The sequence below is a fragment of the Zalophus californianus genome, chromosome 5 (genome assembly GCF_009762305.2).
Source record: "Zalophus californianus isolate mZalCal1 chromosome 5, mZalCal1.pri.v2, whole genome shotgun sequence".
Classification (NCBI taxonomy): Eukaryota; Metazoa; Chordata; class Mammalia; order Carnivora; family Otariidae; genus Zalophus; species Zalophus californianus.
The window spans coordinates 5,025,410-5,042,402 of record NC_045599.1 but is presented as its reverse complement, the minus strand read 5'-3'; the positions used below and the strand labels follow the sequence as shown (position 1 = coordinate 5,042,402).

Here is a 16,993-nt window from a genome sequence, read left to right as displayed (position 1 = left end):
CGTTCCTGCTTGACCAAGTGGTGGGAAAACAAACATTCTCATACATTGATGATAAGAATGCAGAATGGTAGAGTTTGGGGGGGGGGCGGTGACTGGAATCTGTGCTTATCCTTTGTCTTAGTAACCTTGCTTGTAGCAATGTAGCCTTACAAAAGTGAAAAAAGACATATATACAGTACAGTTCATCTTGATATTCTCTATAATGTGAAAAGACTTGAACCACCCAAATGTCCATCAGTGGGAGTCTGCTCGAACAAACTAGTACTCTCCACCCTGAAAGATTCTGAATGCACTGGAGTAGTACATAGCTGTAGAACAGAAGAACAACCTAAAGATCTCTGTCTGCTGCCCGTAGGGTTTTTTTTAAGATTTTATTCATTGATTTGAGAGAGAGCGAGCGAGGGAGCACATGAGCTGGAGGGAGAGGGAGCAGGAGAGAGAATCTGAAGCCGACTGCACTGAGCCGACATGGGGCTTGATCTCATGACGGTGAGATCATGACCTGAGCTGAAACCAAGAGTCCGCTGCTTAACCGACTGAGCCCCCCAGGCACCCCTGTACAGAACAGTTCTATGTACTAGTTTATTGTAAGAAAAAAGGGGGCTGTGAAAATACACCCATGTAAGTGGAGGTACGTGGTACATATGCACGTACTACATGTGTGAGCTTTTATTTCCAGAAGGCAACAATATAAGGATAAAGCAGAATTCTCTTACTTGAGGAGAAAGAGAACAGGGTGGAGGAACCTAGGGATGGAAGTGAGATTTCATTCCTGGTTTTACAGCTTTGATTCTGAAGCCATGTGACTGTTCTAGATGGTTTAAAGAAAAAAAGAAGAAATCATCAAAATTGAAAATAAATAGAAACAGATGAACCTAAATATATTTCAAGATGGTGGCATACACACGTGGAGGAAGGAGTTAATTAGGGCATTTTTTTTGGACAGTACATACCTACCAGAATGTAGTCTAAGGATTAAAAAAAAAAAGTCATCTGCATTTAATAATCTTATCATTAGTTATTTAAAACTGTTGGATGTGTATTGTGGGATCAAGCAAATAAGTAATTGTGGGCGCCTGTGTGGTTCAGATGGTTGAGCGTCTGCCTTCGGCTCAGGTCGTGGTCCTGGGGTCCTGGGATCGGGTCCCGCATCGGGCTCCTTGCTCAGCGGGGAGTCTGCTTCTCCCTCTCCCTCTGCCTCTCCCCCTGCTTGTTAAAAAAAAAAAAAAAAAAAGCCAAGATTTTCATGGTAAGAAAAAATATTAAAGACATTAAGTGACAACACTATAATTTTTGAATTGGAAATAGTGTGAATGCCTGGTTTCTTTTCCTTTTTCTAAAATAATACAGAGCCCCTCTGTCCGTGGTAATGACAGCCCAGTAACAGAGAATACCCCTTGTTCATGGAAAAATTCTAGGTACTAAATGCAGAAGGAATGGCAAAATTACCATTTTACATCCTTAATAATGAATCTCTGTCCCATTCCATTCCACCCCCAGGCTGCTCGAGGGTTATCTTTAAATGCCATTTCCCACTCAAAGGAACCAGGGATTATTCCAGGTTTAGGGCAGCAAATGTAGAAGGTGAATGTTACACCAGAAAACAAGGAAGCGATTGAAGACTGCTGAGGTGATGTCAAGAGGACCCAGGTTCCTTCTTAACGGAAGTCTCCATATTCGGAGCACCAAGGAAACCAGACGCTGTTAAAGAGCCAACTTGCTCTTCAGAAAACCAAGTTTAAAAATCGATTCATCTTGGGGCTCCTGGGGGGCCTCCGTCGGTTAAGGATCTGACTCTGATCTCAGCTCAGGCTTGATCTCAGGGTCGTGAGTTCAGGCCCCACATTGGGCTCCACACTGGGTGTGGAGCCTACTTAAAAAAAAAAAAAAAAATGACCCTTAATGATTCATCTTGTGTTTTCTGTACACATTGTATTATTGCATAGTAACCAACCAGCTGGTGAAGGGAAGTTCTTATAAAATTCCAAGTAATCGATGAATTACAGAATTAGAAAATCACTATTTTATAACTGTTCATGAAATGACTGCCTTAGGCAGTGATCACCAGTGGATGCTAAAATCAGCTGAAAGACATGGAGCTTTATAATGGATGGATGGAGCTGACAAAGCTGAATCTACTGATCATGCTTGATGTCCATGAGAGCAGGAAAGGTGAACACTGCATCCTCACGTTGGAGTGTGTTAGGAAGTACACAGCACCATCTAGGACGTACTCTCACCAAAGCAGGTGAACCTAAATCTAACTGCTGTTTCATAAGAAATGAACCAAGTAAAATGACACCAGGAGGAAACAAGCAGCTAAATTTAGAATGTGGGACATTCTATTAGACAAATAACCCAGTTTTGTCATTTTATGTCGTTTTAAAAAAGTATGGTGGAGACTTCTGTTTTGGGCCAAAATAGCATCAGATAATGAACTTGGTTTACTCTCCTGCCTGAAGCAGTTAAGGAGAGACAACAGCAAAAATGCATGAAATCATGTTGTCAAGAAACTAGACAACAAGGGGCAGGGATCCCTGAGAAAAGGCAAACAGAAGAGATGAGCTTGAAGTTTTAAGAGTTTCCTCTAGTGTCAGAAGCTTCTCTCTCCTCCTCCCCCCACCGCTCCCCGTCCCCCGGATTCCTGCCTTGCTCAGTCCAGGTCTTATTTTCCTCAGGGAGGGAGGGCTCTTTCCTTTTGGGGGTTGTGGTGGGTGTTTCAGATCCTCAGGGCAGTGGGCCGCCCCGGATTATCTGATCTTCCCTCCCTCGTTATGTTTGGTTTGCTTATCTGTAGAGTGGAGCCGAGAAATGTCCCCAAGTCACTGGTTGTATCTGAGTCACCTGCCGAGGCTTCTGTTCAGTGAGCAGTCTCTCTCTCCGGGGTGTGGGGAGGTGTTTTATGGTGGTTTCTGGGTTCCCTGGCTCTTGGGACTGTCAGAACCCCTTTGCTCTTCCCTTTCCCGCCTCCGCACAGCTGCTGAGTCTACATCCGTTTAGAGTAACGCTGCAGTTGGTCGTCTGACCCCACCTCCTCGTCGTCTGGGGTTTGTGGGACACCCTTCCCACCTGCCTTCGTTCAAGTTGGTCTGGGCCTTTTCCTGAGGAAAGTCGGTAAGATTTAAAAATTACCCTGCTCCCACCGCCTTGTCCCAGTTAAAGTCCCCTCCTCTCAGGTTTTTCTTCCTGTCTTTCCACTGAGCGACTCGGGTCAAGGCCGCCATGACCTGTGTTTGCCGTCTCCAGTAGCCGGGCCTCAGTGCTCATAATGCTTGACCTCAGACATCATACATCCCAACCTGCACTCTTCCAGCCCTGCTCTCCCTGCATCTGCCCCGCGGCGTGAAATGGTGATTTGACTCTCTGAGCTGCACAGCCAAAACAATCTTGAATAAGAAGAACTAAGTTGGAAGTCTCACATTCCCTGATTTAGTAACTTAGTACAAAGCTGCAGTAATCCAAACTGTGTGGTGTGGGCATAAAGACGACAGGCCAGTGGAATAGAGTAGAGAACCCAGAAATAAAGCCTTGTATGTATGGTCAAATGATTTTTGACAAGGGTGCCAAGACCATGCAGTGGGGAAAGGACCTTTTTTTCCACAAATGGTTCTGGGGAAACTGGATATCCACATGACGGAAAATGAACTTGGGCCCTTACACAAACATTAACTCAAAATGGACCAGAGACATCAACTCAAGAGCTAAAACTGTGACTCTTAGAACAAAAAACATAAGGAGAAAGCTTCATAACCCTGGATTTAGCAGGGATTTCTTGGATCTGACACCAATAGCACAAGTAATAAAAAAAAAAATAGGTAAATTGGACTGCATGAAAATGAAAACCTTCTGTGCATCAAAGGTCATAATCAAGAGAATGAAAAGGCAACCCACAGAATGAGAGAAAATATTTGCAAATCATGTCTCTGATAAAGGGTTAACAGCCAAAATATATAAAGAACTACAGCTTAACAGGTAAACAACCCATATTTTTTAAAAAAACGGCAAAGGATGTGGAGAGACATTTCTCCAAAGACCTATGAATAGCCAATTAGCACAGGAAAAGATGCTCCACATCACTAATCATTAGGGAAATGAAAATCAAAACTACAGTGAGACCACGTCATATGCATTAGGATGGTTACTATCCAAAAAAAAAGTGCGAGAAACAGACTCTTAACTACAGAGAACACACTGCTGGTCGCCAGAGGGGAGGTGGGTGGGGGAGTGGGGGAAACAGGTGATGGGGAGGAAGGTGCGCATTTGTCTCAATGAGCACCGGGTGATGTACGGAAGTGTTGAATCACTATATTGTACACCTAAAACTAATATTACACTGTATGCTAACTAACTGAAATTTAAATAAAAACTAAAAAAAATAGTGTTGGCAAGAATAGAGGGAAATTTGAGGCCTTGTGCACTGTTGGTGGGAATGTAAAATTGTACAACTGCTATGGAAAGAAGTATGGAGGTTCCTAAAAAAATTAAAAGTAGAATTACCACAAGACCCAGCATTCCACTTCTTGATATACCCAAAGAAATGAAAGAAGAGAGAGATTTGCACGCCCATGTTGATAGCAGTTTTATTCACAGTAGCTGATACATGGAAGCAACCCAGGTGTCCACTGACAGACGAATGGATAAGCAGAATGTAGCATGTGCATACACATTAGCCTTAAAAAGGAAGACAGCTCTGCAATACACTACAACACTGATGGACCTTGAAGACATGCGCTAAGTGAAATAAACCAGTCACAGAAAGATAAATACATGATGGCTCCACTAACATGAGGTTCTTCACGTAGTCAAAATCATAAAGACAGAAAGTAGAACGGTTCTTGTTCTCAGGGGGCTTCCTGGGTGACTCAGTCAGTCGGTGAGCATCACTTCTTAATCAGAAATTGGTCGATTGGTAAGAAGACCTGGCATCTAAACATTTATGCTCCTAATAAGAAAGCTCCAAAATAATGTGAAGTGAAAACTAAGGGGATGCTGCAGAGAGAAGTAGACAGCCCTACAGCTACAGTCCAAGATTTCAGTATCCCTTTCTCAACAATTGAAAGGAATAAGTGGACAGAAAATCAGTGAGTATGTAAAAGATTTAAACAGACATCATCAATTAACTTGACCTGATTGACATTTAAAGAACATTCCATCCAGTCTTTTGACATGTACTCTGAGCCATAAAACAGGTCTCAATGGATTTAACAGGATTTGAGTCCTACAGAATATGTTCTCTGACCACTTGGAATTAAATCAGAAATCAAGGGTACCTGGGTGGGTCAGTAGGTTGAGCATCTGCCTTCGGCTGGGGTCATACACCCAGGGTCCTGGGATCGAGCCCTTCATCAGGCTCTCTGCTCAGCGGGTAGCCTCCTTCTCCCTCTCCCTCTGCCTGCTGCTCCCCCTGCTGTGTGTGCGTGCGTGCTCTCAAATAAATAAAATTTTTTTAAAAAATCAGAAATCAGGGTTTCGTAGCGGAGCCGTCTGGCTGAATGTCTTGAGGCTCCACCGCCGGATCCGCGGACGGTTTACTGAGCCCGTTAGTACCGCTGCCAAGACTCACATTGCCGTTATGTCCCGATACCTGCGCCCCCCCCCCCCCAACACGTCTCTGTTCGTAAGGAACGTGGCCGACGACACCAGGTCCGAAGATTTATGAAGAGAATTTGGTCGTTATGGTCCTATAGTTGATGTGTATGTTCCACTTGATTTCTATACGTGCCATCCAAGAGGATTTGCTTATGTTCAATTTGAGGATGTCCGTGATGCCGAAGACACTTAAAATAATTTGGACAGAAGGTGGATTTGTGGACGCCAAATTGAAATACAGTTTGCACAGGGGGATCGAAAGACTCCAAGTCAAATGAAAGCCAAGAAAGGGAGAAATGTATACAGCTCTTCACGCTATGATGATTATGACAGATACAGACGTTCTAGAAGCCGGAGTTATGAAAGAAGAAGATCAAGAAGCCGGTCCTTTGATTACAATTATAGAAGATCTTACAGTCCTAGAAACAGTAGACTGGCTGGAAGACCACGGCGTAGCAGAAGCCATTCCGACAATGATAGATTCAAACACCAAAATCTATCTTTTTCAAGATCTAAATCCAATTCAAGATCACAGTCCAAGTCCCAGCCCAAGAAAGAAATGAAGGCTAAATCACTGTTCTAGGTCTGCATCTCACACCAAAACTAGAGGCACCTCTAAAACAGATTCCAAAACACATAAGTCTGGCTCAAGATATGAAAAGGAATCAAGGAAAAGAGAACCACCTAGATCCAAATCTCAGTCAAGATCACAATCTAGGTCTAGGTCAAAATCTAGATCAAGGTCTTGGACTAGTTCTAAGTCCAGTGGCCACTGATAGTATAAACCTTGATATTTTTAGGCATGTATCATTCATTTACTCATAGTTTGGTTTACTTAAATTATCAGGAATACAATGTTGCAATGATGCTTAAAAAACACTTGTCAGTTTTCCCTGTACCAGGCAAATGGTTATAATTAAAATGATATGCTATTGAGAAGCCACTCTTAAGAGTCCAGTTTGTTTAATGTTATGGGCAGCTACCAGTTTGTGGTGTCTCTGTATATTTTTGTAAAGATTCTCATTTTTTATGCTTGAAGTATTGGTGAAAAGATGTTGGTTGACCATAATTTGCAACATTGTCTTATTAAAAATAAACTTTCATATCCATATTTGGTAGAACTGTTAACCTAGAAATGTAGCTTGCTAATAAGGTAGAATGATACAAAAGTGAAGTTGTAGCCACAGTACAACACTGACTGATCAGACACATTTAGGTTCAGGGTGGACCTTTTTGTCTTGTTAAGATGTCTAGGCCCGTGATAATAGTTAATTTATAACAGAGTGTGGAATAGTTCTTTTGTTAACCCCACTGTCTTGGGGAATGATGCCAACTGGGTTAAGTGGGATTTGGGGGAAGATTGAGTTTTTGACTGAAACATGGAGCCTTCACTGCTTTTTTCTGGTTTCTTTGAAGATTTGGAACATATAAACATCAGAAGAACTCACCTTAAAATTTAAGCAGGTCAATGATGGCAGAAATAATTTTAAGGGGGAAAAAAATGCTCTCATGTAGTTACTCTCAACTTTAAGGAGCATTGTTGGTCATATTGCTTAGTTTTCTTACTGCTGTTAAAAAGCAGCAAGTAAATTGTTTCAAAGTAGATTTTGTTTATGCATATGCATAGTGTAAAAGAACTGAATTTTGATGCTTGTAGGGCTCGGTCTGTGCATTTGTATCAAAATTTGCCTACCACTTTATGAAGGAGGCTTGTTCTTCACACCTCAGCTTATTTCATGTGAGGCAAGTTGAAAGAGAACACTCCCAATTCTAGGTGATTCTGTGGTGCCATGAAATTTAAAATATTTTGGAAAAAGAATTAATTAAGAGTCACATCTCCGAGTTTGATTATCAATGTATAGTACCTGGCAGTACCTGACTAAAAAAGAAAACAAGACCCTAACCATTTATAATTTCTGGCATTTCTCTGAGAGATCATTTGGGGGGAGCAATAAAAGGGAAATGTCCAATCTCATTTCAGAATAAAAGCTAGCATCTTTAAAATTTTTAGATTGCTTGCTTGCAGGTATAAGTAAGAAATATTGTGGGGAAACGATTCCTTTTAGAGGATTACTTTTTTTCAATTTTGGTTTTAGTAGGCCTTGCCTGTAAAGAACAAAAGATGGTTTTTAAATACTGTTTGTGGAATGTGTTTAAAGGATTGATTCTAGAACCTTTGTATATTTGATAGTATTTCTAACTTTCATTTCTTTACTGTTTGCAGTTAATGTTTATATTCTGCTATGCAATCATTTATATGCACGTTTCTTTAATTTTTTAGATTTCCTGGATGTATAGTTTAAACAACAAAAAGTCTATTTAAAACCGTAGCAGTAGTTTGCAGTTCTAGCAAAGAGGAAAGTTGTGGGGTTAAACTTTGTATTTTCTTTCTTATAGAAGCTTCTAAAAAGGTATTTTTATATGTTCTTTTTAACAAATATTGTGTACAACCTTTAAAACATCAATGTTTGGATCAAAACAAGACCCAGCTTATTTTCTGCTTGCTGTAAATTAAGCAAACATGCTATAATAAAAACAAAATGAAGGAAAAAAAATCAGAAATCAATAACAGAAATCTTGGGAAAACTCTAAAATGTTTAGAAACTATTAAATAAGCCATGGGATAAAGATAAAAGGGAAATGAATCATTTGAACTAAATGAAGATGAAAACACAGAATATCAAAATTTTCAAGATTCCACTAAAGCAGTGCCTATAAGTTCTGAAATTAATACTGTCACCTTAAGAAACTGGGAAGAAGAGCAAATAAAATCCACAGTAAACAGAAGAAAGGAAATAACAGATCATAGCAGCAGTCAGTGAACTAGAAAACAGAAAAACAGGGACTCTTAAGAAGAAATCAGTAGAATTGATAAGCCTCTGGCCAAACTGATGAGAAGGAAAATAGAGAAGGCACAAATTAGCAATATCAAAAATGAGAGCAATGACATCACTACAGATTATGAGGATAATAAGTGAATATTTTGAACAATTCTATGGCAACTAATATGAAATGGACAACTCCATGAAAGACCCTAATGACCAAAGCTCAAAGAAGAAAAGATAAACAGCCCTGTATCTCTCAGGAAAAGTGCATTTGTAGTGTAAAACCTTTCAAAAAAAAAGAAACCTCAAGGCAGATGGTTTCTGTTGAGTTCTATCAAACATTTAAGGAAGAAATATACAAATGCCAGAAAATTGAAAAGGCAGGAATACTTCCCATTTCATCCTGTAAAGCCAGCAACATCCTGATACCAAAACTAGACAAAAACATTAGAAAACAGAAAACTATAGACCAGAATCCCTCTTGAACAAAAATGTAAAAATTCTAAAGAAAATTTTAGCAAATCATACCCAACAATATATAAGAAGGATAATTCATCATGACCAGGTGGTGTTGATCCCAGGAATGCAAGGCTGTTTTAACACTAAGAAATTAATCGATGTAATTTACCATATTGACAAACCAAAAGAAAAGGAAAACAATACATCTCAGTAGATGGAGGAAAAAACACTTGCCAAAATCCAACATCTCCTCCTGATTTTAAAACTTTTTGCAAACTAGGCATAAAAGGTAACTTCCTTAAACTGACAAGGGGCATCAATGGAAACTAGCAGCTCTACCGTCATACTAAGTGGTGAAAGATTAGAGGCTTTTTAAGATTAGGAACAATACAAGGATTTGTGCTCTGATGACTTTTATTTCCACTTTGTACTACAAGTTCTAACCAGCACAACAAGGAATAAAGAAAATAAACAGGGGCGCCTGGGTGGCTCAGTCAGTTAAGCGTCTGTCTGCCTTTGGTTCAGGTCATGATCCCAGGGTCCTGGGTTTGAGCCCTGCATCGGGCTCCCTGCTCAGCTGGGAGTCTCCTTCTCCCTCTGCCTCTGCCACTCCCCCTGCTTGTGCTCTCGCTCTCTTTCTCTCTCTGTCAAATAAATAAAATCTTAAAAATACATATATCAAATTGTACACTTTAAATATATGCAGTTTAAGTCAATTCTATTTCCACAGGCTAAAGATACATATATGATAGAGGGGACCTTTCTCTTAACCTTTCTCACAGGTTAAGAAAAACTTGATGGGAACAGCAACCAAATGCAATGTTTGGACTTTGTATCCTGAGTCAAACAAGCCAACTATATAAAAAGACATCGTGGGGGCCCCTGGGTGGCCCAATTGGTTAAGCGGCGAACTCTCGATTTCGGCCCAGGTCATGATCTCAGGGTCATGAGATCAAGTTGGGCTCCACACTCGGCAGGGGTGTGGGGGTCTCTCTCTCTCTCCCTCTGCCCCCCCCCCCACTCGTACATGTGCAAGCTTGCACACTCAACTAAATCTTTTTTAAATAATAGACATTTTCAAGAGAAATGGGGAAATTATAGTATAGTCTGAGTATTTGATAGGGTTGATTATTGTTAATTTTGTTAGATGAGAGAGTGGCAGCAAACAAAAGCCCCTATCTGTAAGACATAGTGACAGTTTTATGGGTGAAATGCTTTGTCATATGCTTTGAAATCCTCTAGCACAGTAAAGAGGCGGGGACAGATGGAAAATATTAGTAAACTATTGATTATCGAAGGTGGATGATGGATAGATACATGGAGGTTCATGAACTTATTTTCTTTTGTGTATTTTTAAATTCCCCCTAGAATTTTTATGTTTCTATGATTTTTTTTAATCCTCAGGATATAAAATCCAAGGTCTCCCCTTCTCTTAGCCCCCACTGCCCCCCCTCTGGCTCACCATCTGCCTCTTCCCACAGTTCAAGATTCGCTGTGTGTAGAGTGACCACCTATCCCAGTGTGCCTGTTTGCACCAACTGTCCCGTGTAATTACTGATAGGGCCCTCTGACTCTCAGAACTTTCTGTTTTGCATGATCAAATGTATGCTCGTCCTAGCAGTATCGAATAATTTCCTTCATTGTCCTGTGCTTCACACATATTTATCTTTAATGGATTTCCTTTGTCCAGAAGTCCCCCCTCCTGCCCCCTGTGCTTTTCCTGATCGGATTCCTTCCCACTGGTGTTCCACATCTCAGCTCAGACATCCTCTCCCCAAGCCTTCCTGATGTTCCTCCTCTGCCCCGCCCCCCCATCCCCCACCCGAGTTGGGTTGCCCCCCTGTGCTGCCACACCACCCAGGCATGCTCTGCTGTACAACACTCAGTCACAGTGTGTTTACTGGGGGCCTGGGTGGGTCAGTGGGTTAAGCATCTGCCTTTGGCTCAGGTCCTGATCTCAGGGTCCTGGGATCGAGCCCTGTGTCGGGCTCCCTGCTCAGCAGGAGTCAGCTTTCCCCCCCTCACTCTCCCTCTGTGTGCGCGCTCTCTCTCCCTCTCTCTCTCTCTCTCTCTCAAATAAATAAATAAAATCTTTTTAAAAAATAAAATAAAATGTGTCTACTGGTCTGTTCCCCAATTCAGTTGGCTTTTCAAGATTTGGGGGCACTTTTTCACCTGTGAGTCTTTGGTGTCTAGCAGTGTCTGCCAAAATGTGGGATCAAGTCTTTGAGATTCTGTGACTTAACCCCTTCACACAGCTCACCCCTGGAAAGATAAATGCACCTCCCTAAGCTCATGGAGCATTGTAGCGGCAGAGACGGAAGGACAGCTGTGACCGCCTCTCTACTGCCACACTTGGCACCGTGATGAGCGATCTTGGGGGCGCTGGAGGTTCCTTTTCCTAAGACAGAGCTTATCCTTCTGATTGTCCCCAGAGCTATTAGTGCAGTGGTTGTGGCTCTGACAGGTGCAAGAAGTAGATTTCAATAATGCTGTGGTATTTCAAAGGTTTAATAAATATAGGAACGCAGCAGTGGTTATGATACCTGGTGGGTTTTTTTTTTTCCACTATATATACTTTTAAATTATTCAACCAGAATAATTCAGTAATTCAATTCAGAAGGCTGAATCTATGGAAAAACTGCTAGTTTTTCTCATTTTTTAATCGCTTTGTTAGAATCCTTTCCTTTGGTACAACGTGGAGAATGTTGTGGGATAACAGGGGCTCTATACATTTAATGATTTTAAAATAAAGGACGTCATCCAGAGATCTTGCATTAATGTCTGTTTTTCTTTGTAATTGTCATAGCGTCGTCTTGGAGATGCCGCCAAGAAAGCCATCAGCAAACTGACCACCAGAACAGTAAAAAAGGGTGATAAGGTATAGTAGTGAAATAACTTTAACACTATAAAAATGATAAAGTAGTTTTGCTTTTGATTTGGTGGGAGAGAACACACCCTAATCGTTTGTGTCTCCTGTTAGGTTGTTCTTTTTCTCCAGGTATATGATCTAACGCTTCATTTTAAACCAGCCTCCCTTTGAACTCTTACCCTTAGCATGCCTCATTTGGAGGCCTTCCATAGAGTTTCTGACTTTCCTGGACTTCCAGGCCTCCTGCCATTATTAGCTATACTGGTCTACTTACAGTTCCCCTAGCTGTGGTGTCCCACTCCAGAGCTTTCTCCCTTTGCAGCCAAAGTTGCCTTTGGGCAGAACCCTAATGGGTCAGTCAGTGCACTCGGTGGCCAGGAATATATGTTCTCTTCCCTGTGCTTCCTTTGTGTTTTAGTCCCTCGCCAGTTCGCCAGAGAGCAGGAGACGCACATCTCGAGAGAGTGTCGTTCACAAGGTGCTTTCTGGCGAGTGGGCCAGACAGTTGGAAGGAAGCTCCCAGTGTGTCAGGGTTGGGCCCTTGGCTTGCGGGAACCAAGTGAGAAAGCCAGTGACTGAGGCTGTGGCTGAGACGGCTCATCAGAGCTCCCCGGTTGGGCCTCGTGTGATGTGGAACCCGCTTCTGCTCCATAAGGACAAAACAGCAGCTTAATGTTCCACCCTACATTCCATATATTCAGTTATCTAGAGGGGAAAAGTTGCACCTCTAAAGGCATGAACCCAAAGCTGTTTTCTATCCCACATCCAGCTCTCACATTTTGACAAGCAGTTCTGGGAGGGTAATTTCAGACAATTCTCCAGCCTCTGTAGTTTCACCACTTCCTTGACGTCACCCGTTTTTATTCCCACTGCCTTGACACAGCTCTGGAAGGTGGAGACATTTTCAGCGAACTTCAGTGAACACTAAGCAAAGAAACAAGTAAAAACATTTGGAGAAAATAAAAGCAGCATCAGGAAAGCTGCCCCATAGCCCCAGAGAAGTGGTCACCCTCTTGGCCTGGTGGCCTTCAGCTGCCACATTAATTGGAAATTCCCCAGAATTTTTACCCATTCTACATTGTCCTTCAGGCTAACACCGAACAATCTTTCCTTATTCGAACCAACACCTCTTCCAAATTCGTGCCTCCTGGACCTACCCAGAGTTGTCCCACTGAGTTTCAGTCCACGTGGCCATGACATAGCAGATAGTCTCCCCTTTCCTGGCTTAGGTTCCTGGTAATGCTCTATTTTATGACAACTCAGGGGAGTCCCTTCCCGGCACAGACAAGGAAGGAGGCCAGTTAACCTGGATGACCGAACACCTGGCTTACTCTTCCTGGCTCTTCATAAAGACCCAGTATTGAGTTGGGCCATGACTGTTCTCTACCCCAAACCTGTGACCAGCGCCCGTCACTGGGGCTTGGTCTTTTGGGGGCTCACCATCTTTTCTACCTGTGCTTAGATGAGTGATCAGAGGACGACCCACACTGTGGAGGGTGTGACGTGAAGCCCGCTGAACCAGAATAGTGGTGCCGCAGTGGTGGGAGGGGGAGGAGGGTGTCCACGGTGACCGTGGATTTGAATCTTGAAAAACAAATAACAATTCTGACTTCTAAGACATTTCACAAATAGAATTAGTACTAACTGTTACAGCATAGTTTAAAAACGAGATAGAGTGGTTTCGATACCACTTGGGTCCGTGCAGGTAAGCAAATGAAAACATATCAAAACTCTGCGCAACTGTTCACTTCATAGCTGCTTGCTTACCATCCTTGCCACGGGAAGATGCCTAGCTGGATTGCCTCCTCCGTTTATGTGTAGCTTCGGTTTGAGCACTTGACTCTCATGCCTATGCTTTCCTTGCAGGAAACAGACCCCGACTTCGATCATTGCGCAGTCTGCATCGAGAGCTACAAGCAGAACGATGTGGTGCGGATTCTCCCCTGCAAGTATGTCAGGCTCCTTTGTCTAAAACAGAATGATGCTCCTCTGGTGTGTGTGTCTCCCCTTCAGAGGGGGGATCCCACTTGCCTTCGGGAGCCGCCTCACCCATGGCTCTGGCGGCAGGCGGAGGCGTGGCGGCCTGCTACCCCTGGTGGGAGTGGCGGCTGCACGAGCCCGCCTCGGCACAAACTGACTGCAGAGCCTCCTCTGCTTATGAGAAACATGGGGAAAAACCCTGGGGTACATCGTAGCCTAAGACCATTATGGGCAGGAATGTTCAATTCTGTGAGAGGGCAAGTAAAGGACGCTGGGGTTGCTCACTCCAAAAGTGGCAGAGTCGAAGTAAAGGTGCACCTCTACTCCTTCTTGTATCGGGCCCCGCTCACCTGCATGTGGTGCTCTAGAAAGAGCAAATGTTCTTTAGAAACATGCTGATTGGAAAAATACGAAATCGCGTGCTGAGAAGCCTAAAAATCAAAGACTTTTCCTCTTCTTTCTCCCCTCTCTTAAAACACATGCACAGCACTCTCACCATCTAGTAACACAGAACATGTGAACAAATAAAATAATTGTCAGTGGTTGTCTCCCTGTGGAGACAGGGAATAAAATGGCTACCAGTACCATTTTATTCTCAAAGTCATCTGTTTTGAACCTAGAAAGACCTGTGAGTGGTTTTCTTTTTCTTTAATCATAGAACCTAAGAATAATTCCATATGCTGAAACAGAAAACCAGATTCTAGAAGTCAAGTCAATCTAGTTTATATATAAAGGAAAATCTACAAAACTACCGGGAAGCTGTCCTGTAGAAAATTGTGTAATTACCAGATTTCCTTCAGCTGCCGTCATTTGTTGTTTAAAACATGAGGCTGAAGGAGATACACATCCAAACACAAACCAGGAAGATCAGTAGGTACATTATAAAGCATTATCCACCCTTAGCTGCTTTTTATTTTTTTTTTTAAAGATTTTATTTATTTATTTGAGAGAGAGAGAATGAGAGACAGAGAGCACAAGAGGAAAGAGGGCCAGAGGGAGAAGCAGACTCCCCGCCGAGCAGGGAGCCCGATACGGGACTCGATCCCGGGACTCCGGGATCATGACCTGAGCCGAAGGCAGTCGCTTAACCAACTGAGCCACCCAGGCGCCCTTTAGCTGCTTTTTAAACATGTGTTGACCTGCACAGATCTCCTCGGACACCGGAATCACCAGGAAGAAGCCAAGTCTTTCCAAATTGTCTCCTATTTCAGGCCAGGGGCCCCCTCCAGAGGAACCATCTGGACCCAAGAGCAAAGGCCTCTGAAACCATTCGTGGTTGTTGGTAACGAGAGAGTGTCTTCCTCAGGGGAGCCTCGGCCAAAAATAGACTACTCTGGAAGCTTGCTCCCCGTCCTCCCTGCCCCCTGAGCATTTCAAAGGCTATTCCAAAGTTTCATTCTTAGTCCTCTTTTTTTCTTAACTTAGTCCAGTGTTTTCCAAACCGGACGGTGTGTCGGAATCAGTGGGGGGTGTTCAGAAACACATCCCAGAGCCCGGGCATGTGGCTTTTAATAGTCACCTGAGCAGCGCTGCAACGGCATGCCCCTCCGTCGGAGTCCTCACCTTCCTGGGGCTGCGCCTGTGTCCGCGGTCTGCTTTTGGATATTAGAATTTTGGCAAACTTAACGACATTTCTCTGTGCCCGCGGTTAGGGCACTGCGCCCTCGGTTGGTTGTGTTCCGTTGCCGGGTCCCTGTCTGACTCTATGTTAGAGTCCCCCTTCTGCTCTGGAGCAGGGTGCTGTCTGGTACACGTACGCCGTAAGCCTCAGCAAGTTGTAGCTTACGCTGAGTTGTCTCACACACCCTGCTCAGCAAAACCATTCATCTCACTGAAATGGTACCAACCGCGCGATTCTCAGGTATAGTAAAAATTAATTTTGCCCATTGAGCAATGTTCTGTGGGACTGGAAGCAACAACTTTTCACCTAGAACAAGGTTTCTGAGCCTTGATACTGTTGACGTTTGGGACCAGATAATCCTTTGTGGGGGCCGGGGGCGGGGCGGCTGTCCTGGGCATCACAGGATCTTTAGCAGTGTCCCTGGCCACATCCACGAGATGCCCGTAGCAGCCCAGCCCCACACACAGTTGTGACGACCACTGACCTGGAGGATGGCCTCGCCCAGATCTCCATCTTCACTTGAGATCTTCCGCACGCCTCTGGTTTCCGCAGGACCCCCTCTAGGATACTTCCAAATGAATTCTGGCCTTGGGCTGCTACCTCCTTTCTTCCCTGGGACACCCTGCCCTTCCTCTTTTGTCTGTAGGGCTTTGAAACCGAGCAGAGGGGTGACTCCGCTACCTCTCCCTTGAGCTCTCGTGCCCAACAGTGCCAGAGCCTCCCTGCCTCCCGGGGGACTCCTGGCGGCCTTTCAGCCGCGGCTGGAGTGCTGCCCAGAGCCCGTCTCTTTCCCTGGTTCGCTCTCCTTTAAACACCTTAGCTCATCTCTTTGTTCCTCACTCTGGCAGGATAGCTTCCCCAGCTGCTTCACGGAGAAAGTCATGGTTGTTTGACCCCGAAATTCCCTCCGCTTCCCGGCCCTGAGCTTTCGGATGCACCTGCCTCCCGACCCCCGGCCTTGCAGCATCCCCCACCCCTTATTGGGAGGGAGGAGGGCTCCCTTTGTTCTGATGTGTTCTTTCCACCTCGGCCTCCACATGCCAGTCCCGTCCTCTTCTCAGGGACCTTGCTCTGTTGACTCTCTGCTCCTGCCAGTTTTTGTTCCTTCTGTGTCTGACATTTTGTCATACTCAAGCCCGTCCTATGCCAGTTTCATAAGCCATCGCCAAACACCGCCCTGTGGCTCCTCCCTTCACAGCCAGACTTGGGGAAGGAGCTGTGCTCGCTGTCCCTTCTTCACCTGAGTGAGGGACCAAGGAAAGCCCAGGTGCCTTTGTTTCTGTCTGTCCTTAACTTTGAACAAGCCTATCTAGAGACTGAACTGAGACTTTCTATCTATAGAGAGCAGAGTTCATAGATTGCTGCCTTTTTGCTGCATGACCTTTCCTTTTCCTCTTAATTTACTGTGGACACATGGCACTTGGCATCGCTTGGGGCCTCCTCCTTGTGCCTTTGATGACAGCTGATCATCCCTGGACATTAGCCAGCACGTCCTAGAAGCTATCACCTTATTTAGACAAAGGTCAGCCACAGCATTTTTTTTTTTTTTTTTAGGAGTTAAAAATACTTTTCAGGGGGCGCCTGGGCGGCTCAGTTGGTTAAGCGTCTGCCTTCGGCTCAGGTCATGATCTCCGGGTCCTGGGATCG

General features: G+C 44.0%; 1 protein-coding gene and 1 pseudogene across 3 annotated transcripts in view; both read left to right on the top strand.

The window, feature by feature from the left end:
• The window catches only part of RNF130 (ring finger protein 130), a 137,670-nt gene that overhangs the window by 78,825 nt on the left and 41,852 nt on the right, over positions 1-16,993 (top strand). For all 3 annotated transcript variants that reach the window (XM_027605270.2, XM_027605271.1, XM_027605269.1), the window contains exons 4-5: positions 11,683-11,754; positions 13,612-13,694. In XM_027605270.2, coding sequence (XP_027461071.1) covers positions 11,683-11,754; positions 13,612-13,694 — 155 coding nt within the window. The remainder of the gene's footprint in view (positions 1-11,682; positions 11,755-13,611; positions 13,695-16,993) is intronic.
• LOC113928939 lies at positions 5,573-8,156 on the top strand (annotated as a pseudogene).